The sequence below is a fragment of the Pleurodeles waltl genome, chromosome 6 (assembly GCF_031143425.1).
Source record: "Pleurodeles waltl isolate 20211129_DDA chromosome 6, aPleWal1.hap1.20221129, whole genome shotgun sequence".
Lineage (NCBI taxonomy): Eukaryota > Metazoa > Chordata > Amphibia > Caudata > Salamandridae > Pleurodeles > Pleurodeles waltl.
The window spans coordinates 1,255,207,621-1,255,232,452 of NC_090445.1; the positions used below are offsets into that span (position 1 = coordinate 1,255,207,621).

At 43.2% G+C, this 24,832-nt stretch overlaps 2 protein-coding genes across 3 annotated transcripts in view; one reads left to right on the forward strand and one right to left on the reverse strand.

Annotated features, from left to right (window-relative positions):
* Window positions 1-18,036, forward strand: part of C6H10orf105 (chromosome 6 C10orf105 homolog) — a 193,043-nt gene extending 175,007 nt beyond the window's left edge. The window contains exon 2 of one of the 2 annotated variants that reach the window (XM_069240565.1): window positions 16,196-17,691. In XM_069240565.1, coding sequence (XP_069096666.1) covers window positions 16,201-16,626 — 426 coding nt within the window. In that variant the 5' untranslated portion in view covers window positions 16,196-16,200 and the 3' untranslated portion in view covers window positions 16,627-17,691. Of the gene's footprint in view, window positions 1-16,195 lie in introns of both variants that reach the window. The other variant, XM_069240564.1, reaches the window with a different exon arrangement.
* Window positions 1-24,832, reverse strand: part of LOC138301758 (cadherin-23-like) — a 1,629,754-nt gene that overhangs the window by 104,671 nt on the left and 1,500,251 nt on the right. The gene's annotated exons all lie outside the window — the stretch shown is intronic.

Consider the following 24,832-nt stretch of genomic DNA (forward strand, 5'->3'; position numbering starts at 1 on the left):
ACAGTGTTCGTGCCCAGCTGTACCTGGTTAAATTATGGACTCGTGCGGAGGTATCCGGGTGCTCCCAGCTGCACCATGTCCACTGCAATTCTGCAGTCTGCCTTTTCGAGGCCGAGAGACTGATTGTGGTGCTTTGTTATTGTTTTCTTTTACAGGTTGGACTTTGTTTGGTTCCTCAATAAAGTTTGGGAGGGATGTAGAGTCCATCTGAACTCGTTCTAGTGTTTCTGCCAGCCACTCTGCTGAGGGCTGGGCTTACATGTGCACCCCACACCCACCCAACACAGGCGTCACCAGTCAGGTGACCCTGCCAATAAAAGGGGCCGGGCGCACGTGCCTGAGGCCAGTTTGTACTACCCTGATACTGTGTCTGCGTCTCTGATTTCTGTAGCATGAGGGCCTAGGGCCCCCAACACTACAGGAGCCAGACATTGCTATTTGCCTGTTGTTGGGGTGGGACTACGTCCTACAGCATTTTGCCTGGTGCTTAGAAAGAGGGGCATGCTGCATCTTGCACTTAATAGCGATCTGCTCTTCCCATGGTGCAAGACACGAGCAGGACACGTCCTGTTGTGTGCCTAGCCAAAGTCCAGACCAAGAGTGGCCCCGTTTGCGTGTCAGAGCCCGTCAAATTCCGGGTTGGGCAACCCCATTTACATTTCTGCCTTCTGAACGATATGGATAAGTGGAAGTCTCTTTGCTTTACAGGCCCAGCCACCCAAAGTGGGTCCCGGAACTGCCCGTCCATTATCTTGTTTTTTACCTCTGCAATGGGGGCCCTAAAAGATAAAATACATACTGTGGAGGAAGAACTAGGTTGGGCCGGAGAGCAACTCAAACCTGCCACTGCTTATCTAAGGAAGGAGAAAAAGAGCCGGAAGGTCTTAGGCTCAATGTGTGGGTAGAGGGCCACCCCTCTGAGGGAAGATGAGCAAACCGGGGTCACAGTGGCTGGGAGTCACTGTAACCCAGGCACTACCTCCTTCAAACTGCTTCAGCTTGCTAAAGATAAAAAAAATGAGTGGCGAAAAGGGAACTGCTACTGAGAAAGCTAACTTTAATGAAGGCAGTTCTGTCCCCCTGGTAATCTTATTAACTCATAATGCATATTGGGACTTAACTTGTTTATCGTCCAGTGTAATGAAGTTTATTGAACCATAATAGAATAATCTTTCAGAGAAAGTTAAACTGTTAGTCAATAACACCTTGGTTGGTTTGTATGAGAAAATGTCCATATTAGAGTCTCATTTTAATAAGTTGGTGACCGCTTTAGATGGGAAAGAGAAAACGAGTTGATATTCATGCATTGGTGTAGAGGCAGCAAATCCATCTCAAGGTCATCATAGTAGCATGATTCAGAACTATCCCCATCGGAACCCATCTAATGTCATGTAACAGATCTGCTCAGGAACAAAGCTAGTCAACCTAAGCACATTCCATCTGGAATATCAGGAGGGAGGTGGTGACTAGAATCCCTTTGGCTCAGACTCATAATGATCAACCAACCCGTCTTAAAATGGAGAGAAGGGGGTAACGATGAGGAAGGGGAGGGTAGTCTCTCTCTTATTTCTCAAAATAGTCTTGTGAACCCCAGAGATAGACTACACCTACCCCTTGAATCCACTCCTCTGGTAGCTATGCTAACTAGACTCCCACCATTAGGATCCGGAGCGAAAGAATTCACTCTTCAGCTAAAAAATAAATGTATGCATCGATGTAACAGGCAGTTTGGGCGAGGGGGCCATCTAAAAGCCCATAGTAACATGCTGAGAAGAGATGAGTTGGTAGGATTAAGGGAGAACACTTGGGTAGGGGAATGCATTGCACAGCGTCACGGTAAATGCCAGAAACGCTAAGAGATTGTCAGGAAAATATGTAAACCAGAAGGATATGATAAAAGCCATACAGCTGACAAATAGATGTGATCCCTTAAGCACCTTGGATTGTAATGATTGACTGACCAATCCTAATAAACACCCATCTCTTCTATCGGGGAAGGGTGATGGGCAACAGTTACAGAATATAAATCAAACACCATATTAAAAAATTTGAGCAGGAACAAATGAATAAGAAATGGCATGATAGATGGCTGAGTCTCGATAAAGAGCATCATATTGTGGGGTTGCATAAAGTATAGGACACAGTTTGTTCCTTTTAGACAGATGTATTTCACTCTTTTCTAAAGCCTTACGATCTTTATTGGGCAGAGCTAAGGGTGGATCACTCATTATGGTCTCTTTAAATATTATTTGTAAAATGTTTCATGTTGACACTGGTTCACTGTATTATTTACTGGAGGTAAAGCTAGTTTTGACCCCCCTCCTCCACCAGCATGTTAGTGATTCATTTTAATAACTCACCCTCACAGAACAACTTTTCTGAGCATCTACTGAACCCTAATGACCTGTTTAGATTGTTATACTGAAAAGCAATGTGCACCATAAATGATGATCTTACTTGGTGTTTTTAACATGTAGCCGTGTACTTCCAAACGTCAAGTAAGTGATGAACATTTTTTGAAAAGCTATTGTCATTATGAACATACAAGACAAGGAGACTTACTTAGCACTATTTCGTCTGACCACAATGTAGTATTTTTAGAGCAAAACACAAAAAGCCCAGGTTTCACAGAAGTTACCCCTGCATTTAATGAAAGAGGCTCCACTTCTAATATTGATTAAATATTCATTTCAGCTTATTGAATTCAGTTCTTTAGGCAATTTAGGAATATCTGGAGCTAGTTTAACTATCACAATCCACTATGTCTTATCACTGAGTGGAGACAGGAGGAAGATTTAGTGAGGAAAATTGGCCCCAAGGCACATGATATCAAGCCCATAGACCAGGGGTGCAGATTGAAGTGGAACAAGGTTGTCCCAGAGACCTTCTTAGACAATCTTTATACTGTATGTGGTCAGGACATTCGCACCTTTGTACAGGATACCACCCAACCTGAGGCATTATTATCTGCCTTTAATAGGGTCTGTCTGCAAGTGTCAAAGAGCTTAACCAGAGTGGGAGGTAAACCAAGGTATATCATAATAATAGTTGGTTTGAATATAGTTGCTCAGTGGCTCATCACAGCTTACTTTTCACTCTGAAAAAACTCCAAGGAAGATCTCTGAAGTTTCCCTGAGTAGGAAGAATTACAAGTCGGCAAAAATTAACCAGAAAAACATCATAAGAAATGAAGCCTGGGATCATCTTCTCCAGGTCAACATTTTAAAATGCAGTGCTAGTTTCTGGAAGATAGTGAATCAGCCTTATTTTACAAGAGGTGCCAATGGAGCATTTGAGTGCCATATTCCCCTTGATGCTTGAATGGAGCACTTCCAGGAGAGATATGGTCCTGTCGCTGTTGATGTGATGGCTCCTGGTACAGAGGATTCCTATGGTAAATTTAACATAGAATTATGTGAGGATGAGCTAAGAGAGGCCATTGATTATTGTCTAAAAATAAGGCTGCAAGCCCAGACGGAGTACCCATTGATGTACATAATACAGATCATTTGAAATGGGCAATTTTAGCCAGTGTGTTGAATGAAGTAAGTAAAATGGGTATCCCTCCTTCATGGCTCATGTCAATACTAATACCTGTTTTTAAAAAATGGCAGAGTAATGACCTGCACTGTTATAGAGCCATATCTCTCATTGACTCAGTTGCCAAAATGATAAGGCATGTAAGTCTTACCAGGCTAACCACATGGCCGGACGAAAATGGTGGTTTGTCAAAACTCCAGTATGGCTTTAGCGCTGTAAGAAGCACCTTAGAACAATGTTTGAGCTTACAGATGATTATAGGGAAATACACAGTTGCTAAGGGGGCGTTCGTAACACCTAGCCTTTATGGATCTCACACCAGCTTTTGACCGAGTTAAAAGGAGCAAACTGTGGTCAATCTTCCTTAATATGGGCATTGATAAATATATAGTAAACTTTATGCATGAATTACATAAGGATATGTCTGCTGTAATCAGACAGGAACTGTCAGGGAGCTCCAACTTACCTTTTAAAGTTAAACGGGGTAGAAGTAAGACAGGGTTACATATTGGTCCCTCTTTTATTCACATTATATATAAATGATTTGGGATCAACATTATCCACTGCCTGTAAAGGCATCCCATGAGCAGGACCGCATCTCATCCACGCTCTTTTATATGCTGGCAATACGGTGCTGTTTGCGAGAACAGGTATGGGTCTGCAGCATCTTCTCATGTCTTTCATTAACTTTATGAACAATCTGGACCTCAGTACTCACTACAATAAATCCATCACAATGGTTATGGGTTATGGAGGTAAGGGACATAGAAAATATACCCTGGAGGGAGGTGAGATCACTAGAGTAAAGGCCTTTCTGTACCTTGGGGTCTTGTTCAATGACAAGGGCTCATGGGCACCTTTAGTGAGGACAATACTGAATGTAATGGCCAAAGTGACTGCCTTGGTGTTTTTTTGCTGGATGTTTGGGAGCTAATCCCCTCAAAGCTATGATTAATATCTACCAATCCAAATGCATTTCTGTGATAACATATGGTAGTGTCATTTGGGGTTTTAAAGAGGCCTCAGAACTACAAGTAGTGGAAAACAAGTTCATGAGGCATTTACTATCTGTACCCCAATTTATGGCCTCTTTTACACTTCACAGTGAATTATGGATGGGTTATATCTTGGATCATTTAACATTACGCCCCTTACTTAGATGAATCTTGATATGGGTAAATATAGGACTGTACAGAACTTGAGAGGGCTGGCAGCATTCCTTGGCTCTGCTATCTAAAACCAACATTTGCTGAACTGGGATGTCCTGACGTAGCCAAGGCACCTGAAAAGATTGTCTGCGATGACCTAGAGTGGATCAAGAAACACTAAATAGCTAGGGTTCAAGCACAGAGAGAGAGAAGGGAGAAGTGCAAACCCTCTGTTTGAGAATATGTTATGACAAAATCATGTGGGCTACTAGAACCTTATCTTATATTGGTCACAAATCCTCAGCATTGCTTCAAAAAGCTTGTGCACGTTTATGTGAAAGGGTAGATTATTTGAGAATGGTTTGTGAGTTTTTAGATAACTTGTAAGAGAAAAGGCCGCTGCTGCCACCTTCTGAAGAGGAGCACCTTCCCTACTGAAACAGATGCACTGTTCAGCCTGGATGCCACAACTGCTGAAGACACACCATCACGGAAGCCTTGGCCCAGAGGCCCTAACTTCTATAATTGGGCACTTGTTCACATATGGCCAGGAAGACACGTACTCCATCCAGCAGTCCCTGTTCCAATGAGAGGTTTCCCTCAGAAATGAAGCTGCCACTACAAGAGCAGGTACGCAAACTGCCTGCACAGTGCTTGAACTGCAGCACCAACCAGAACTTAACAGCAGGGCTTAGCCTTCAACCAGAATGAGAGACTAGAATGAGCACAGGAGTCTACCTCACAGACTTAACCATTTTTTCCTGAGTGAACCCAAAGGGGTGAAAAATGTTGAAATAAGTTGAGGGTTTGATCATTAGGGCCATTTGAAGTAATCTGCACCTATGCCTAATTATTGCCCATGCATGCAGTTTAATTGTAGCCATAAGAAATGTGTGTTTCGCCTTATGGAAGATCGCAACTGACACGAGAGCCCTGTGTCTGCACTACCTATTGGAACTGTGTACTATTTTGTTTTGATGTGAGATTAAAGTACTCTCATTTGTTTAACTAAAAAATAAGCACTGTGCTGGACAATACATTATTGTGTCCTTTGGATGACTGTTCCGTTATGAGCTCTTTTCCCCACACTACTTCCCTGAGAAGCCTTTAACTGCTTGCCCTCGCCATGCTGAAAGTTTAGTTTAGAAATTTGTTGTAACTGGCCCACTGTGTAGTAGGGATCCGAGGAGACCAGTGGCAGATGACCTTAACCTCTACTTATGGAGGCCAGTAGCATTTGTCTGCTCTGTTGCCACCCAGAGGTGGTCATACTTGGGTTGTAAACCGTACAGGGCTAGTGCAGTACAAAGCATATTTATCACTAGGCTTACACAAATCTTTCAGTTTAGCCTCAGAATGCAGACACACATATATAGTCTTCCTAGTGTTACAAAATGCCTCTGTACATAACAGAAAACCTTCTTTGCGTTGTGAATAAAGTATAATCGAAACAAGTGCCACGTAACACAGAGGAAATTAGTTCTTATTATTTGTATTGTGTCACCGATTTAGCTTGAATTGTCACTTAACATGTCATATTTAAATCGGTTTTGGGAATTGTTGGAGGCGGCACATTCTGGTTAGCTGAGGCGAGGCCCGAGCCAGGCAGAATCTGTCACTCCCGTCAGAGATGGGTTATTACAGTCACTGTAAAACCTGTGCTCACCCTTGGGTAGCTTGGCACAGAGCAGTCAGGCTTATTACAGAGGCAATGTTTAAAACAATGACACAGCACTTCCACACAACAAGTACACTGAGCGTCACAAAAGAGACTTCACACGAGGTGTATGTAAACAAACTTTCTATGTAAATCTGGGCAGAAATAAAATTTAGGAATATTGCTCACAGTACTAAAGCCAGCGGTGTTAAACAACATAACCAGTATGTACACGTGAGAAAAATAACACTTTCCGTCCCCGCACTCTCATGCTGTGCCAAACGTTGACCCACCATAGAGATTACCCCGATTCAATAACACACAGTTGCAGGTGGCAGCTCGGTTCACAACGTTAACAGCAATATGTACAAAGACTTGCAGCACTGTAAGTTAGCTCCGTGGACTGGGCCGCACAAGTAAATCTCAGTGTCAACCATTAGAGTCCTCGGTCAAGAAATAGCTTGTACAGCAACACCACTTTGTTGTTTCTGCAATCACCCGCAAACACTGCCTGACATTCACTCCGCACCCGCTATGTGGTGCCACGGATATCAGGCAGCTTGTACACACACACTTCCACGCACTCTCTCCTAGCACCCTAATGCGGTGCACTGATATCTGGCTGGTTCATGTCAATGTGCTTGCAGACACCGATACCTCAAACCGGCCCTCACCCATCAACCAATTCCTACTACTTCCATTCCTCCCTACCCGCATGAGTGATACTAGGCCACTCACTGATGAAGTCACACTTCTCAGGATCCCGGAGACAAGGTGGGGGAAGAAAGAGATAACGGCTGATCAGGCAACAGCTAACACATATATGCTTGGGCACTTATCGGGTGGTTCACTCAGAGGTCTTCAAAGCATAGGGAGAGGGTCGCGGATGCCACACGCTAGTCACAGTAGCATCCAGCCCAGCCAGGCACTCCAAAACCCCAATATTTACCAATTCTGCACCTCACTGAAAGGAGGCACACGTCGGGCGTGATGACTTGAACTGCCTGACAATTCCGGTTGTACACAAAGAGTTACCAGGTCCGCATGGAGGTACAATGTCTGGTGCACGATGACTTGAGTCGCACTAGATGATTCCGATCCCACATGCAAAGTGCTCAGTGCTGTGCCTTTTAGGAATCAGGCACAATGTCTGGGGCGAGATGGCTTGAGTCACCCTAGATAATTAGATCACACACAAAACAGGTTTCCAATGCAGTACCTCTCCAGAATGAGGGACAACCCCTAGTGTGCAATAACTTATGTCGCACCAGACAATTCGGTCACACATGAAAAACTCCACTCCCGTACCTCCGTGGAATGAGGCATAACGTGTGGTGCATGATGACTTGAGTTGCACCAGACAATCAAGTCGCATAGAAAGACGCAAGTTCAACAGTGCTTCATGAGATAGAATGTGGCACTGCTCTGGAGGCACCCCCACCTTCGAGGGTCGCAACCTATGAGTCGGGCACCACACACAACGAGCATGCACGTCGGCTGTCGCACATGAGAAATGTTACATGCTCAACAAAAGTGGGCTTGCAACAAACAAGACGTTAAGGCGTGCAGTGCCCCCCAATGAAGGGCCCAGTCCGTAAATGCTGCCCGTACCTTGAAGGCTCTGCACCAAGCAATTCCGTTCTCCAGGAGCAATACTTATTCTCCACTCACATCACTGCTACCAAGTGGATTCCAGCAGATGATGTAGGCGTGGAGGAGGGCACTGCTCTCCAGATGACACCAGTAGATGGAGGAGGTCCCTCGCAGGAGGCCTTTGATGTCCCTGAGACCTCCAGACAGAACAGGGGGCAAACCAACAAGCCCTTGGAGTTCACACTTCAGAGTGCCACAAAGCAGCAGGTGATCTGCCTAGGCCAGCCACAAAGCAAGAAGGGTGTGCGGATCTCTTCCAAAGGACAATAAATACTCCTGTGCACAACAGATTCCTCTGGTAGACTACACCACGCGGTCCAGCGGTACTGGTCCCACATCCCTGCTAGTGTATCTTTAAATTGCTGAAGAGTGGTACTTGTAGTTATACTCAATTGTGGCTTTGAAGTTGGAAGTGGTTCAAGGGGTTCGCTTTGAACCACAGATGTCTGACCTAAATTACGCACAGATGTGTTTTCCCCCTGCTTCCAGTGGAAGGAAGCTGAATTATAAAAAACATATGCAGAGATTTTAGAACATAGAAATGCCCTCTTTCTAGAAGTGGCTTTTATAGGGTATTATTGACAAAACCACCTTCACTATGAGAAGGGGTATGTCATTGTAAATCCAATGATAGTAAACATCCTCAGGCTGCTCCTCTGCAATCCACTATTGCCGCCAGGATTAATTATAACCTTCCCCCATGTTAACCTATGGGCAGTGGAGCTCTCATGAGCAGTGAGGACACACATGGGTATTCTGCACTCCCTGGGCACATGTGCTTTGGCGCATGCAGAAGCCTGCAGGGGCACACTGGACACAAGTTTAGGATCACCAAAAAGGTGGAAGTGTGCCCATACCGGCCTGCTGTCATAGGCTAATTTTGAAAACACCAATGTGCAAGTGTGCACATATTGGCTAGCTGTGCCAGGCTCAGTATATATGAAAACACCAGGGTGCAAGTGTGCACTTATTGTCAAGCTATGCCATGTTCAGTATAAGTGTAAACCCCATCGTGCAAGTGTGCACAGCTGGGACACAAATGCAGGCTCAGTACCTTAGTGAACACCATTGTGCAAGTGCACACAATGCGGCCTACAATGACAGGCTCAGGACACTCTGGTTAGCACCACTTTCTACCCAGTGGAGGAAGGCATGTGCACTTCCACCGTGTACACCCATGGGGATAGTGCCCAGGGCCCTAAGGCCACTCAAGAGAGTCAGGTCATCTATGGGAAAGGCCACCGCTCTAGGTAGGGAATCCCACATGGGAATTCTTCTCTACCAGGGAAGGGCACACCTTGGTGTGCCTGCCCTGGGGAGTGGAAAGCCTGCTCAGGGTTGCTCATGGCAAGAGAGAGGCCACCCTGAGCACAAGCCTGCACTGTGAAGCCTAAGTAAGGCATGGCTGACAGGCTGTTCTAGTGGGTGGCACACTCAGTGCCCCAATAGTATCCAGGGCTGTACCCACCCCGGGTATGCGGTGTACCTTTTTTAAAGGCACTCCTGGGTACAGCCCAGCAACCATGCACCTGAGCGTCCCCTTCCTGGCATGTGTAGGAAGGGTGCGCACACTTTCCCACTGCAGTACACTTCGAAAGTTCCCAGAGTCCTAAGGTCACACGAAGAGAGTCAGCAAAAACTGGTAGGAAAAAGCAAAAAGTTTCAGGAAAATCCTTTGGGAGGGCCGTGTCCAACAGGAATGCATCCATTTTGTTCCCATATTTAACGTACAATTTTCAGGAAATACACAAATGCTGTTCTAAAATACAAGCTTCTCAAGTTCAGCAAATAAACTTCTTTTTCTTAAACACCAGTTTGCCATGTCCTGAAAATACTCATAATATGCCCATGAGGACTAGTCTATAATTTTGGCAAAGAGAGCCAAGGCTGGACTGGCTGTGCTGGGTATTGGACATTTCCCTGGGAGGTGGAAGGGTTGGGGACACTTTATTTACATAGGGGGCCACTTTGGTAGCAGTGAAGTAATTTTAAAGGCACCGCTGAGTTCCCTGTATATCCACCAGTTTGCGGGCAGCAATGAAACGGCCAAGATAACTGGTGATAAATGTACCTGCTTGAGAGCGATTGTGGGTTTGTCTAGTGACAATTTTGACTTACCTAAGGTAGCACAGAGGGTTAATATGACTCCTGCAAAGAATATGTACTATGCAGATGTGCATAGCTCTGTGGGATACTGCTTTTGTCACAGAGCTCCTTTTATTACTCTGCAGTTCACAAGTTGCAATCATAATCTAGCACAGTGAGCTAAAACAGCTGCATTTAAAGTCTGTGGTACGGGTTAGAAAGTTATGTTTTGCCAAGTCTTTGATTATCCTAATGTTGCTAAAAAGAGTTTGTTTGGGTTCAAATAAAGTATTGTTAGTAAAGCCAACCCAAACTACTGCGTTACGTTCTGAGTCCTGAGTTCATGCTTCCCCATACCAAGCACTCTTAAAAATGCCTACAAGTATGGATTACATGCGACACCTACACTTTGTAGTCCCATATGTCAGTATTTTCTATATACTGATTTACACATGTAAGATTCATTGTCTCTGTATGTGTGTGATGTAAAGTTCTCCAACACCCTAGGTTGGTAAGACAGGCACTATAAGACAAATGAAACACATGTGAGAGAGGGGCTTTGGAGAGTGGAGAGGTACTGTTATAGGGTGATGGTGAGAGAGTCATTGAAGGACCCCAATAAAGATTGCTGTATCCTGGTGCACTGTAAGATTATCATTTACTATGCTTTAACAACTAATACGATTGAATATATAATTGAAAATGTGATGTAGAATGCACAGTTTTTGCCATTTTCCTATTTTTTTCCAAATTTTCTTGGGGAGGGAGAACCTACGCTCCCAAGACCCATTGTAGTGGTCAGGCTCACTGGTTGTGCACTCTATGGGGGATGGTCTGACAAAATTTGCCAGGGCTGCTTTGGGTTCCCAGACCGGCCCTGAAGACAGCAATTTCCCTCCAACCTTGAATTGTAATTTATTCCAATCAATGCCCCGGTGCCCTCAAATAGATTTTTAAGCTTTGTTACGTCAGATAACTACCCTCAAATAAATGCTAGCTATTTTCTAACAAAAGACTCCATTGCTGGCAATTACCAGGTTGTTAATTTTTGTAAATATACAAATTTGTCTCAAAGTATAAGCTTGACATTTTAATCAAACACACACTTTTCTACTGTCCCACATATATAGTTGCCAATATGTATGCCAAAGATGCACATGCTGTAAATGTCAATCAGACCTGAGAGGTGTACATCATATGCTAAAAGTGTTCCAAGTTTGCACATCAGATATGTGATGCCCATCAGAACCTAGTAGTGCCTTATATGCTGCATTGCAGAGGTGGCCTTCAGGATACTAGTAATGCCAACCTGAATTGAGGGATGCCACCCAGAAGCCAAATGTATCCACCATATTGCAGGAATGGCCATTGGATGCCAAATGATGTAGCCAGATAATCTGTGTTGCCCACCAGATGCCAGTGATGCCACCATTTGCCAAGGATTTCTATTATTTATAAGATGGGAAGTGATGGCCACCGGGTGCCTGCAGTGCCCTTCAGAAGACATTAATGGCAGACATACAACATATTTGAAAACAGAACTATAACATCAGCCTTATGTTCAGGAAAATTCAGAAAAGGGGCAGCAATGTGGGGACGGGGGTGAGAACATTCAATTTCCATGTTGTTGCTTGCCCCACCCTCTCTCCCACCCTGTTGATTGCCCTACTCTCCCTCCTGCTCCATGTTCTTGGGTGCCACACCTTCCTGTCCAACTCTGTGTTTTTCTTTTCACACCCTCCAAACCCGCTATTGTCAGTGTTGTTGTTTGCTATCACTCACTATCCCGTTTCACTCCATGATTGTTTGCCCCTTCACCCCCCTGTCCCAGTGATATTATGTGCCCCCACCTTCCTATCCCACTTCACTCCATGTTATATGCCTCCAATCCCCAGATCTGCTCTGTGTTTTTGTTATTCCATTCCACTCCGTGCTGTTTGCCTTCACTCAACCCTCCCCACCCTGTTGTTGATTGACTTCAGTCGCTCAGTATTGTTGTTTGCTCCAATCCACCTCTATCCATCTCCATGTTGTCTGTCCCACTCTGTGTTGTTGTTCGACCCAACCAACCTTCTGTCCCGCTTTGTTTTATTGCTTGTACATCCTGCTTCGTGTTGTTATTCAGCAATCCTGTTCCTTGTTGTTGCCTTTCCCACCCACGTTCGCCGCCCTGCTTCATGTTATTGCTTGCTCCCTCCCGTCTCACTGTGTGTTGTTGTTTGACTCACCCCTCCCACTCTTTGTTATTGTTTATTGTTTGGCTTCAGCCACCGTCCGATCTCACTTCTTGTTGTTTGTACTCACTGAACTACCTGCCCGACTCCATGCTGTTGTTTGCCTCCACCTTCCCTCCTATCCCGCTCTGTGTTGTTCCTTGGATCCACCCTTCCTCCAGCCCCACCACATTTGTTCCTTGCCCCCTCTCTCCTGCCCCCAGTCTGCTCTGTGTTGTTGCTTTCTAACACCCACCCTCCTGTCTCACTCTGTGTTGTTGCCTGCACCCACCCTTTCCCATCCCACTTCTTGTTGTTGTTCGCCCCTGCCCTCCCTCTAGTTCTGCTCCATGTTGTGGTCCCCCCACCCTCACTAGCTCTCCCATCCCGTGCTGTACGTTTACTGTAAATACATGTGACAATAAAATTATATTTTATGCAAAATCATCAATTATTTAAAAATCATTGTGCAGTAGCTTATTAAGTGCATCAAAACAAATCCAGATACAACAAATATCTGCTCAGTTTCAAAGTAAAACAATGTCCCCACTGAAGAGTTTGACACATCTTTTTAACCCAAACTGTCTGAGAAAGGGGACTGATTTACAACTCAGCCTCATCAGCCTGCCTGCAATCAACGTAGCTACAAAAGTCTATTTCCGCCCTCCTTCTGAGGGAACTTCCAAATCTGACACCCGGCGGAGGAGGGTCGTATACATGAAAGTTCAATCGGCACCTGCAGCAATGGCCTTTAAAACGAACACTAACACAAACACACAAACACACATACACTCACACATTCTGTCACATTACCCTCTGTTATAACAACTCCACGAATCACACATACTAAAAAGTGACACCTATTGGCTTTAGCCGATGCCTGTTAAAAATGGCTCTCAACCATGCAACTTGAAGAATCTTTTTGAAAACCGCATCGGCTCCAGTTGCAAGTGCGTATTCCTTCCCTAATATAAGTGGCTAAAGATCTCACTAGCACCATTCTCTAGCTCAGAGTGCCTTAGGATTAATGGTTAGTTGCCATGCCACCCAGAAAATCTAAAGTTCAATACTGCTTGAGTGCACCGTATTTCAGCAGTGCCTCGTAACAAAAATGATTAACAACAGGGCGTCTTTCACGGTAGGTAACGTTGTACTTTCACAGAGTTAAGACAGCCCCCATAAACTGAATTAATACTGGAAAGGAAAGGGCGTCGTATGAAGGCAAGGACACACGTTATCTCTAGGCAAACGAAAAAGGTTTTACAGTGGAGAACACAGATACGTAATATTGAGAGACTTGGACTACAGCCTGAGTGGTTAGAAAGATGTCAGTGTTTTCAGGGTTGCAGGCATCATCACTTCAAATAAAATATGTCTTCAAAAAGATATGACCACCAGCTTTTATGAGCTCGAGTGTGTCCAAAGAGTGTACTGGTCTAAAATGCCAAAGCCCTGCCCATTGTCCCCGTACTAGCCATGTGTACTGTGTTTTCCTACTCTCCGTCTCACAGTTACATATGGCCCATATTCGAACCTTTAGATTGTAGATTTTTTTGTTCTGACATTTACACGCATAATGCCCCAAGTCTGGGTAGATGGATGGTTGCAAAATAGCCACATAGTTCACCTGGAACAAATCGCTAATTCTTTCCAGTCAAACCAGGAGAATCTGACAGAGAGTTGTAATATTGCAGTCTCCCTGCTAATACCAGAATCAAAGGTGGTACTCTTTCGAAGCGGAAACATATGCCATTCAGAGTACGACTCCAACGGAAATGGATGGTAAACCAAAAATCAGCTGTGTAGTACTCTAACAGGAAAGGAAACAGACTACCTCTCTACTGGATAGTGACACCTGGTAAAGGTGTTTAAGGAGTGCTCTCTCTTGTGCTCGAAAGGTGCCCTGGTGGTAAGTCTCTCTCATGGAGATAGCCTTAAAACATTTATTATGAGGTAGGCATGAGCAGAGGACACACTTCTCTCTCCAGCACTCCAGGCTTGGGAAGGCTCCCAGTAGCAGGCATTAGAAGCCGTATGGGGTTTAAGAGAGACCTTACAACATGCTTTTAGAAGCAGACCCTTAAGGATTAGATGTTGTTTCACTTTGGTGTCATCCAGCCAGATCTGTGAGTTTCATGACAGCACCCTTTGCAGCAAGGGACACCATAATATCGTTAGTATGATTGTAGTAGTAGTAGTAGTAATAATAATAATACTCATAATAAATTGCCTGCCTTCATTCATTTTTATAATAGTCCTGTAATCCAGTACTCTCTCACCCACCTCCCTTTCCAAAACTCTGCTTTTTATTACCTGCCTACTGATCTTTCTAGCCTCCTAGGTCCTTTCGCTCATCCACAAAACCGTTTGATAAGTCTGCTTGTGCGCACGATGCAGTGGTGTCAGAAGTGTGGTCCATGACTACCTTGTCATCCTCGTTTCAGTTACTACCTCACTAACTGACATTGCGCCCTTAGGCTTGTCAACGAACAAGGACCATGCTGGACCACACACATTGGCCTAAATTTATGGAGGGCCTAGCGCCAACTATCGCCACTTTAGCGTCATTTTTGTATGCTAATGTGGCGATAGTCTGGCAAAAACGCCACGCAATATTTACACTTTGTAACCCCTTGCGCCAAATTATGCCTGCACCAGGCATAATGTATGCAAGGGGGCATTCCCCCGTTAGGGGCCCCACAAAAATGGCGCAGTGGAATCTAAGAGATTCCACTGTGCCATTTTTAGCAGCATTTTTAACGCCTGCACAGAGCAGACGTTAAAAGGAGGCACACCATCATTTATAATGGGCCTCTATGTACTTTGCAGGATTAGCATCAACATTTTTGGCGCTAATTCTGCAAAGTACAACAATGGCATCAAACATTATGACACTATTGTCCCTAACCTGCTAAATGGTGCACTGCATGATAAATAAGGCACACACATGGTGGCATTAGGGGGCACAACTTCCTTAAATCTGGGCCATTGTGCGCTTTCTGCCATTACCTTGACTAGATGTTTTTCCTCCGCTGCTCGGCTGGGATAGCCCATCCACCTGTAACAGAAGGGTTTGCAGAAACTCCAGAGGCTTTCTAAAGGGCTTATACTATATACATTACATCACAGCTAGCGGAAAAAAACTAAGGACTGGCTGAAAACTATCAGTGCATAATAATTATAACCCATTCCCCTTCCATGCAATTGTTGCTTTTTAGGTCATCCTGGAATTCTTTAGATGGATCTTGGATATTAGCATTTATTTTGAGCGATAGCACAACATCTTCCATACTGTTTTGAGGAAATATTAAACAATGTATATCTCTTAACCTAAGCTTAAGTCTCCGTTTTCAAACAAGGTCAATAGCACTCACGATCTGCTTATTTTCCACAAAGACAGGAACTATGGATGCGAACTGACAGCCACTCTGGAGGGCCATTTTAGAATATCAATGAAATCCAGGCTGCAAGACTATATATGTATAGGAAAAGAGTGTTCTGGTTGTCTAAAGGTTGACCATCACACTGCAAAAGATAAGCATATGGTTTTTAATCTTTGCAAAATTAGGAGAAGGTTCATCTTCAGAGAGATGCAGGACTTCGGTAACTTTCTAGATAATCATCTGTTGAGGCAGGCTGCAAAATATTAGCCAGCACCTTTTCTAATCTACTTCTTCCTTCTAGCAAAGAAATAACTGCAAAATATGAGTTTGTGATGGAAGGCATATCTTGCCCAAACCACCTGTTGTTTCTCTTAAAGTAGTAAGAAAGTTAGTTTCGAAGGTTGTCAGTACATTTGTTTATATACTGCTAATTGATTAATATGCAACTCGATTTGTATCTGAAGAGTGACGTTGTAAGTAGTGATTATCGAAAATGAATCATGTTTCTTGTTGCAGGAAAGATGAACGCCACATTTCCAACCACAAATGTTAGCACCACCACCCCAAGCACTCTGCGATTCCTGTCTTCAACTGCTGAGGGAATTCTACTGAATCACACCAAGGTTGGCACTGAGAAAGCTGACCCACTGCCCATCATTATTGCCCTCATCTGCATCTTCCTCTTGCTGGCCACCTGCCTTATATTTGTGGCCCTATGCAAACCTGCTGCACTCGACCAGTCGCGCTATGGCCCACATGAGTGTATGCCTTATCATCCAGAGGACCCAAGTGAACCTCAGCTCCGCCTCTGGGAGAGGTTGGGTTCCCTGCGACACTCAATAAGCAGCTTCCGGCGTAGTCAGCCCATCTCCCAGCGACAGAGGACTTGTTCAAAAAAGCCACCAGCCAATCAAGTATGGGGCTCCATTGAATCAACTAAAATGTGACCAGCAGCTCAATTTCTGTCTGACAAGTATTGGTGTTCTGAACTATCAGTGGAATTAGGTTGCTAAACAACTCTGGATATGGTACATCAGGACTACTGGAAATGAGTGCATTCCCCCAGATTATAATAATTCTATGACTTGTAGGGCATATCTCCATTAGTAAGGCAGTTAACAGACTGTTTGACTTAAAACTGGGGTCTGCGGATTTGGATTACATAAGAGAAAACAGTAACAGAGTTAGAAAGTGAAATGCAATCTTTCATGCCATTGAAGAAGGCCAAGAATATCAAAGGGACTTTCTGAAGGATTAACTGCATTAGGGCTTGACTATGTCCAGAGGTTGAAACTCAAGTTTTATTCCATAGTTCTTTTGATATCTGGATCCCAGACGTTGCTCTTAGTGGATGTTGTTTGGTATTTTGGTCTAATGAGTGTTGCTTAGTAAATTTAGTATTTAGTAACATCAGGTTATGGTTATTTTGTATTTATTTGCATAAACCGTGCCTATATTGTACTCTGTAACGTTTCTGGTTTTGCTGTGAATTATACTACAAGGAAAAAATATAACATACCATGTAAATTATGCAGGCCATAATACACATGAAGCCAGTAAAGAAAGAAGATATAAGGGGGACCTTAGGACAAACCTTGTGGTAAAGAAAAAAAGCAGAGACCACCTGCTTACTGCTCTATTCTTTCCTCTTTACAACAGTCCTTAGGCCCCAGGCTCCTCCGGGCACCTGGTGCATGAACCTTGCGTGGGGAACTGTGCCTGTCCTCCAAGTAATAATTACGCCCATGAAATTATCCCTTTGCAGTTTTTTGTAAATACATCGTTTTAACCGTCCAATTCTTTCAGTGAATGTTTACAAAGACTTCATTATTTGTGTGCAGACTTTCTGACAGAAAACAATAGCGTTTTAATTAGATGTCATTTCTTTGCCCAGGCCTTCTTTTCTGTAGACACACATCAAGGATTATATATATTTTAAGTGCTTTGTAAAATACTGTGATTTCGCACATTCTGCATGTTTAATGTTTAATAAAATAAGGCTTCGAGTAAATGTGGTTCCAGTGATCTGCCAAATTTCCCGAAAGCACAGTTGCTTCTTAAGGCAAACCGAAATCTGTCAGTGATTGTAAAAGTGCCTATTATGTTATGTTACAGATATTTTATAGAGTACTCGTGCTTCCAAAGGTCTCTTGGTGCTAACCAGGCACAGTGCTGCATTGAAATAAAGTTTGCTGTGTTCAGGAAAGCATATGTTTTAATCTGATACTCGGTAGTGCAGGATATCACACTCCCACTCTGCCTCCTTAAAATGTAGGAATAACTACCTGGTTGGCGGTCGGTGAGCATAAGGCCATAGAGGGAATATATTTTTTATATGATTCGGCAGGAAACTTGGGGCACATCCATGTAAGACCCCCTGAACTGTACATCGTTGGCGGAATGATACACAATACATTACATATTTGAAAAGCAGCTCTGCACTGAATCCCAGAGGCTGCCTTCTGAATGGTGAGCCTACTTCTTTTGAATGGCGAGACTTCAGAGCAGAAGACCGCATGCCTCCTCACATTAAGACACTCATAAGAGGGGTCCCTTAAATGCGAGGAGCCCAATACAAGGTTGCTAATCAGCACAGCATAGCCTCTCCCCTCCCGAGGTACAGATACAGGGGGCATTGGTACCTCCAGTGGTCTTTGGAGGTGGGTACTGCACAATCATGAAAGGATCCCTGAGGGGACCCAGAAACATGAGAAATAACCAGGGGAATCAGAAATTCTACACTTAGGGCCAGATTTTTACTTTTTGCCGCAAACCTTGCTCACTGTGCCACTGGATTCAAGCTAGGTTGGCTGGTAAAGAGTGATACCCTGAAACAGGTCCCAGGATGCTTGTTTCTGGTCCACTCGCTTGGCAGTTTAGGCTGGACTGCTCCCATAGGGAGCAGGGTTCAAGACTGGTTTGCATATAGCTGGGCCCAAACTGGGGTGACGGGGCAAGCAAAATAACAATGGATTAAACCCAGATCAGTGGCTGGGTGTGAGTGTTTGAAAAGTTTCAAAACTACTCTACATTTCCAAAAAGCTAAATTTCTTAATAAAGGTTTGAGGCAAAACTGAAAAAACCTACTATAAAAGCTAAAAAAAAACACAAAATGCAGCAACTATTGTTCTGCCCTACTATTGCAAGGCAAGGGGGTAGGGAGCTACCCCCCACAGTGGCACCATCATTAAAACATACTAAATGTCAGACACTCCCCGACCTGAACCTGAAGAGAAGGGACCTCTCCCAACATGTTAACTCTAGGGTAAGATACAAAGGCGTATTACCAATTACCAAAGTGGAATAAAAATAGCTAATGGTCGGTTTACGAATGGCATCCTGAATCCTCTGTGAAGAGGTACGTTGGCAGTGTGCTGTACTACTTAATGCTTGGTAGCCTCCTTATGAAAAGCAATGCCAGAGGAAACACACTGTTGCAAAGCCAATAGGTTGGATTTTTGTAAAGGGGAGAGTTTGTTAATAGTTGAGCTCCTTTGTATCTGGTGTTTGTAGAGAGAAAATCACATAATAAAGTTACAAACTAGGCTAAACATCAATGGAAATTGAGAGTAAATCCCCTTTGCTCAACAGACTGCATTAGCAGGTTTAAGTTTTACGCTCAAAGGAGGGAGTTGTGAAAAAGAATCAGAAGATTATGGGTGCACTGTAAACGGGGAACTTAAAAGACCAGTCTTTCCTTTGCATTTAGAAGAAAGCCTATTGGCATGTATGTCTTTACTTTGTGAACAAAAGAGTAGTAACTGTAGGAGTTATCATGATATAAATGTGAAACAAATTAAAGGTCATCAGTGACTAACCAAGTGACTTTGTGACAGATAGGGCATCCAAACAGCAAGTAGCTCTTAAACAAAAAAAAAACATAAACCAGCAAGTAAAATGCCATCATGAAACCAAAGTAATCTATCAAAGAACACGCACTGGCTCTTAATTAGAATGACATATCACATCTGCAGTCTAACAAAAGGAGTACTTGATTCTCATCATCAGAGCCTAGTGTGAACACACATTGGACAATGTAATCATCCTTAGCATGACATGAGCTTAATAGACAATCCATCAAAGCATGGCAACTATGTGAAAATAATGGCTGAGAGGCTGATCCAAAAGCTCTCTCTCTCGCTGGCTCTCTGTACTTAAAACAAAGAATAACCTGAGATTTATAAACAGTAAAAACTGTCTATAGACGGACATAAAAATGAAGGACTACCTGTCAAGTCTAACCATATAAGGCATTGTGACAGATTTTCTGCTCTGTACTTCTTCTTAATTGTACGTTTTATGAAGTGCTAACCTGAAATCTTTACTGTGTCTATTGACAGACCTAAAAATGATGGGCTTCCTAGCAAATGAAAGCACTCGAGGCACTAAGATAGAATTTATGCTGAATGGGCGTTGAACAGTGAGAAAATTCAAGGAAGCAAAGGCTTCTATGGTGGATCACAGGATTTCGAATTTTGGTAAATTCTGATTAAGTAACACTGGCAAGTATGGTGTTAGCAGATGGAATTACTTTTCTATCAGGAGATAAAAATACATGTTTCCACAATGTATACATTCTACACTGATTTGGTTAGACCTAAGAAGAAGCAGCAGACAGGTTTAGTGTTTTACCAATGGGTCGTAAAGTGAGTGTTCCATGGCACTAATGTGCCTCACATTATGTGCCTGTATATGTCCTAGCCCAAAGGTACAAGTGCTTGAAAGAGAATATTGTGCTCCGTGAGCTCTGTCCAGTTTCAGAACATTGTACATCTTGACAGATGAAGTGGCAAACAAGAAAAAAAAGTTATCTGATAATACAGCTTCTCAATAAATGTGCCTGCCAGTTGCATTCTGTTCTGCTTCTTTTGAGGCATCTGGCCAAGGTCCAGTTTTTATTTGACATAGAAGTCAGGGGGATAAACCTTGCAGGTGTTGACAACATGGCAGTTGGCACTCTGTCTCATTTTCAGTGGAAGAGCATCAGAGAGCTAGCCCCCATATGGTGACTGATACTATCATTGTAGGAGGTTTGAGAGTTTTTCAGCTGGATATGTGGAAACAAGTTGAAAGAGCTGGTGCCCCATGCACATTGATAAAATATGGTAAGTAAGTTGTCATCTTTGTACAGTTCTTTGAGGTTGAAAGGGCTAGATGAGCAGGTCTGCTTAGAAGAAGCAGAGGACACCTTTGTTAAGTCTTAGTTGTGAGAAAATAAATTATTTGTTGGCGTTAATGGTAGTCTGCCACAAGTAATTGCATCATTAACCTGTTGAGCCGAGGCAAATGGTTTCAGTAATTTAAACCTAAATCCAACCCATTGCAGCTAGTGCACAAAGGAGACAGGCCTAACTTACAGAAAATGTAGGATGCATTAAACACTGGTAAAACCGTTAAAAAGTTCTAAACACAAACAATGAAATTCCGCTCTAGTATAATAAAATAGAGTAAAATTGAATAAACACAATGACACCAAAAAGTCAAAAATTCAATAAAGGGAACCGGAGATATGATTTTTTATACAGATTTAAGACAAAAAAAAAAAGTAAAGTACCAATCAGTAGTCACTGTTCACTAGAGACTGGGGCCTGAATGCAGTTTCAGACTGACTGCGATAGAGCATGGGTCGGATGCAACAAGCAGGTTCGTCCTGAACAAAGATTTTACCTTAGATCCTAATCTCTGAAGTGAAAATTAAAATCCACCAGCTAGGCAAGGTTGTAGGCTGTATCTGCAGAAATCCTCTTGAAGCTGGGCAGCCGTTGGATGAGATCCCGAAGAAGCCATTGGAGCCAAAGCTCAGAGTGGGAAAAGTTAAAATTTCATGCGTAGGTAAGTCCTCTTGTCAGCAAGATACTTTTCACTCCTTCACCAGGTCAAGATTTCCATGTTTGGACTTGCTCTCTTTACTCTCTTTCTCTCTTTTTTGGAGCTCACAATCCTACAGTGGGACAAGACTGCAGGATTTGTCAGATGATGAGTTCAACAAAACTAGATACCTTCTCTCTAAGGGACCTCTGAAACAGATCTGCTGCAGTGGAAAAGCTCCAAGCAGAAGAAGTGTGTTTGTTCATCTCCATAAAGTTGTGCCTTTGCCAAATTGGTTGTTGCTTCCAGTCCTCGAGCCTCTAGAAGTCAGAATTTTTCAAAGTCCCACAGCTTTTCAGAAATTGTACAGAAAGTGCAATTAGATACTGCCAGGGGTCCCAGACCTCATGAATAGTACGTAGGGGTCAGGATTCACTCCAGCAGAGGCCACCAGCAGGGTACAGTACAGGTCCAGTTGCAACTGGGCTAATGGACAGTTCAGGAAAAATGCTTCTTTCAGCTTGTATTCTTATATCCTAACCGAAGGTCAGCTAACTGACTCTTGACAATGAAATGGACTCTAAGGCCCATATTTATACTTTTTATTGTGCCACATTTGTGTCATTTTTTAACACAAAAGCGGTGCAAACTTACAAAATATAATTATATTTTGTAAGTTTGCACCGACTTTGCATCTAAAAATTACACAAATGCAGCACAAAAAAGTATAAATATGGGCCTTAGAGTCCATTTCATTGTCCTGGGTACAGGTCTCAAACAGCAGGTGCAGTTCTTGTTCTGTCTGTCCACAGGCCCAGAAAGTGTTCGGAGGAGGGTGCAGTGGGGTTTCACATTTATGGCTAGCACTAGCTGGTGGGTGGGGATGACTCCTGGATCCTCCCTAAAAAATTGGGTACAAGTTCGCAGGGGAAACCCTACCCATTTGTTCAGCAGTTCCTTACTGCAAACAATCCCACAGTGCACCTTACTTCTAAAATTTATTGTGTAGAGCCAGCATGGCTGCCTACAGATGTGCCCAGAGTAATTCTAGCCCCCTCCTTTGAAGTCACTAAAAACTGGTTCTGGGGGCAGCTTCCCTCCCACTGGATTTGGAGCAAGCCTAACAAGAAAAACAACGGTTTCGGTTCCTCAGGGCTCACCTTACATTTACTTGTGAAAAGGCAGGCCCTTTACAAGTTAATGAAGGTCCTTGGCGCACCCTACCTGGTCTTCCTCCACGAGGAAGAAAAATACTGTTCCACGCCCAGGCCATTGTTTGTGGTCAGGGAGCAGTTTTTACACCTCATTACTGTCAAGCACTGGCTGGGTAGCTGCTGCCAGGTTAATCCAAATTAGCTTCCAGCAACTTTGGGAAGGGAAAAGGTAACTTTTAAAAAGTTAGTTTCCGTAATTTTTATTAAGCATCTAACAAATAGGATTTTAGTAAATATTAAAAAATAGTGATTGAACTGATTTTGTACCTTGTCCCAAACCAGAGAGCAGAATTAATATTTTTATCTGTACTCTACTTTTTCCTCATAGAACTACCTGAGCTTTACACAGTCAAAACACAGTCAAAATAGTTTTTGGATCCTTGGTCCTGCAGGGATATGATAACATTAAATTTCTATGTGTCCCACTTTTAAGTACCATGTACTCTTCAGGCCAAATAGGGTTGATTCAGTATTTAAAAGGAAGGTTTTCCCTCTGTCGAACAGCCTATTTTGATAGGTTGGGCTGCAGGTTTAAACTACAGCAGTCAGGCCTGAAGCCATATTTTCCTTGTGGATGCCATGCAACTTTTGCAGATTTTGCACCATATACTATGGCACTTGAGCACAGTTAAATGTGCTCATCAAGAATTAGACACACTTTACGTCTCAGTGGTCAGAGCATATTCACTGGGCTCTGGGCAACAGTGCCCCAGGCTGCAGAGTCTAAAAAAACAGTTATAAAATTCCACACAAAATGGGGGTGACCATGCAAAAGGGGAATTTCTCACATAGTATATTTTGGAAAGTGATATTTAATAAATCATATTAAAAATAGATACAATAAGTAAATCATATCTACAAAATATAAAACTTAAAAAGAAGCAACATATAATCAAAAGTACATTAAGATGAAGAAAGAGTGCTAAATAATGTATTTGTATAATATTTCCTCCCCTAAAGTTAAAACTTCATTAATCTTCTACCAAGTATTTTCAGTTGATCTCTATCACAATTTTCATTTTAACAAACATAAAGCATAAAATGTGAGTGGTTAGAAACTGATTTTCTTAAATATTTGAAATGAGGTAATAGGAAAACCATTTGTTGCAGCTCTTCAAGTTCTTTCTGTACCTTTCAGGATGTAAATGCCATTGTTTATAAAATCCAACACATAAAACCATCATGAATGCAATAACAGTGCAACTGGAAAGACACAGAGAGCTGTTCTGTATGATCGTTATACAATGGGTGAAGCATGGGCCAAGGAGAGTGGCTTTTAGGGGAATCTCCTTAAATGGGAATCATTCACAGACCTAGGTGAAATCAGTAAAATACTATTTTGATGGTCACTTGTGGATCGGTGTGTCAATCTTTTATGTATAAAAGTTGTGCTATGTCAGTGGCTACGGCGGTTTTTATATCTGTTACGGCCTGAATCACAGGCTCTCAGCATGGGGTCACTAGCTGTACACCAGCAGGCGGTCTGGTTAGGATTAGGGTGAAAAAAGTGTGTTTGCTGGTGGACATACTCGCCTTCAGTCGGGCAGCAATCCTGGAAGACAAACTTTGAGGCTATTAAGGTTCTACCTTGTTGTCTATTCAGTTATGCGCATTATACCTCTTCCCACAACCACCAGGTCATCTCACAGGTCTGTACCATGTTTCGAAAGCAGTCTGCACCCTCCCTACATCTGGTACAGCTATGAGTTGAGTCAGAAAACACGGTTGACAAGCACGCTGGTGTCAAGTATCTGCAATGAATATACAATATTATGATCAGATGATGCTACCGGTCTCAGTTGAGTAGGATCTGTGTTGTTCTCTTCACTTCGGGCGTAGTGTCTATATTGCCTCATGTTTGCTTAACTGCGTTCATCAGTGTGGCATACATCAGAAACGTATCTAACAGGACCTGACATGCTCCATTCAGTTGCTTAAGTGTCAAAAGCATGCCAGTGCTGAACAACTGTCCAACAGTGGAAACTGATGCTCTAGTCCATGATGCTATGTTGGCAAAGCCAGCAATGTGCTTGAATTTGGAGAGGTCCCACAAAGAAAGCTTGGGGCATAAGTCATTCCTCTGGACCTCCTTTTCATTCCAGTTCAGCAGAGGAGGAACAATTTGGACTTC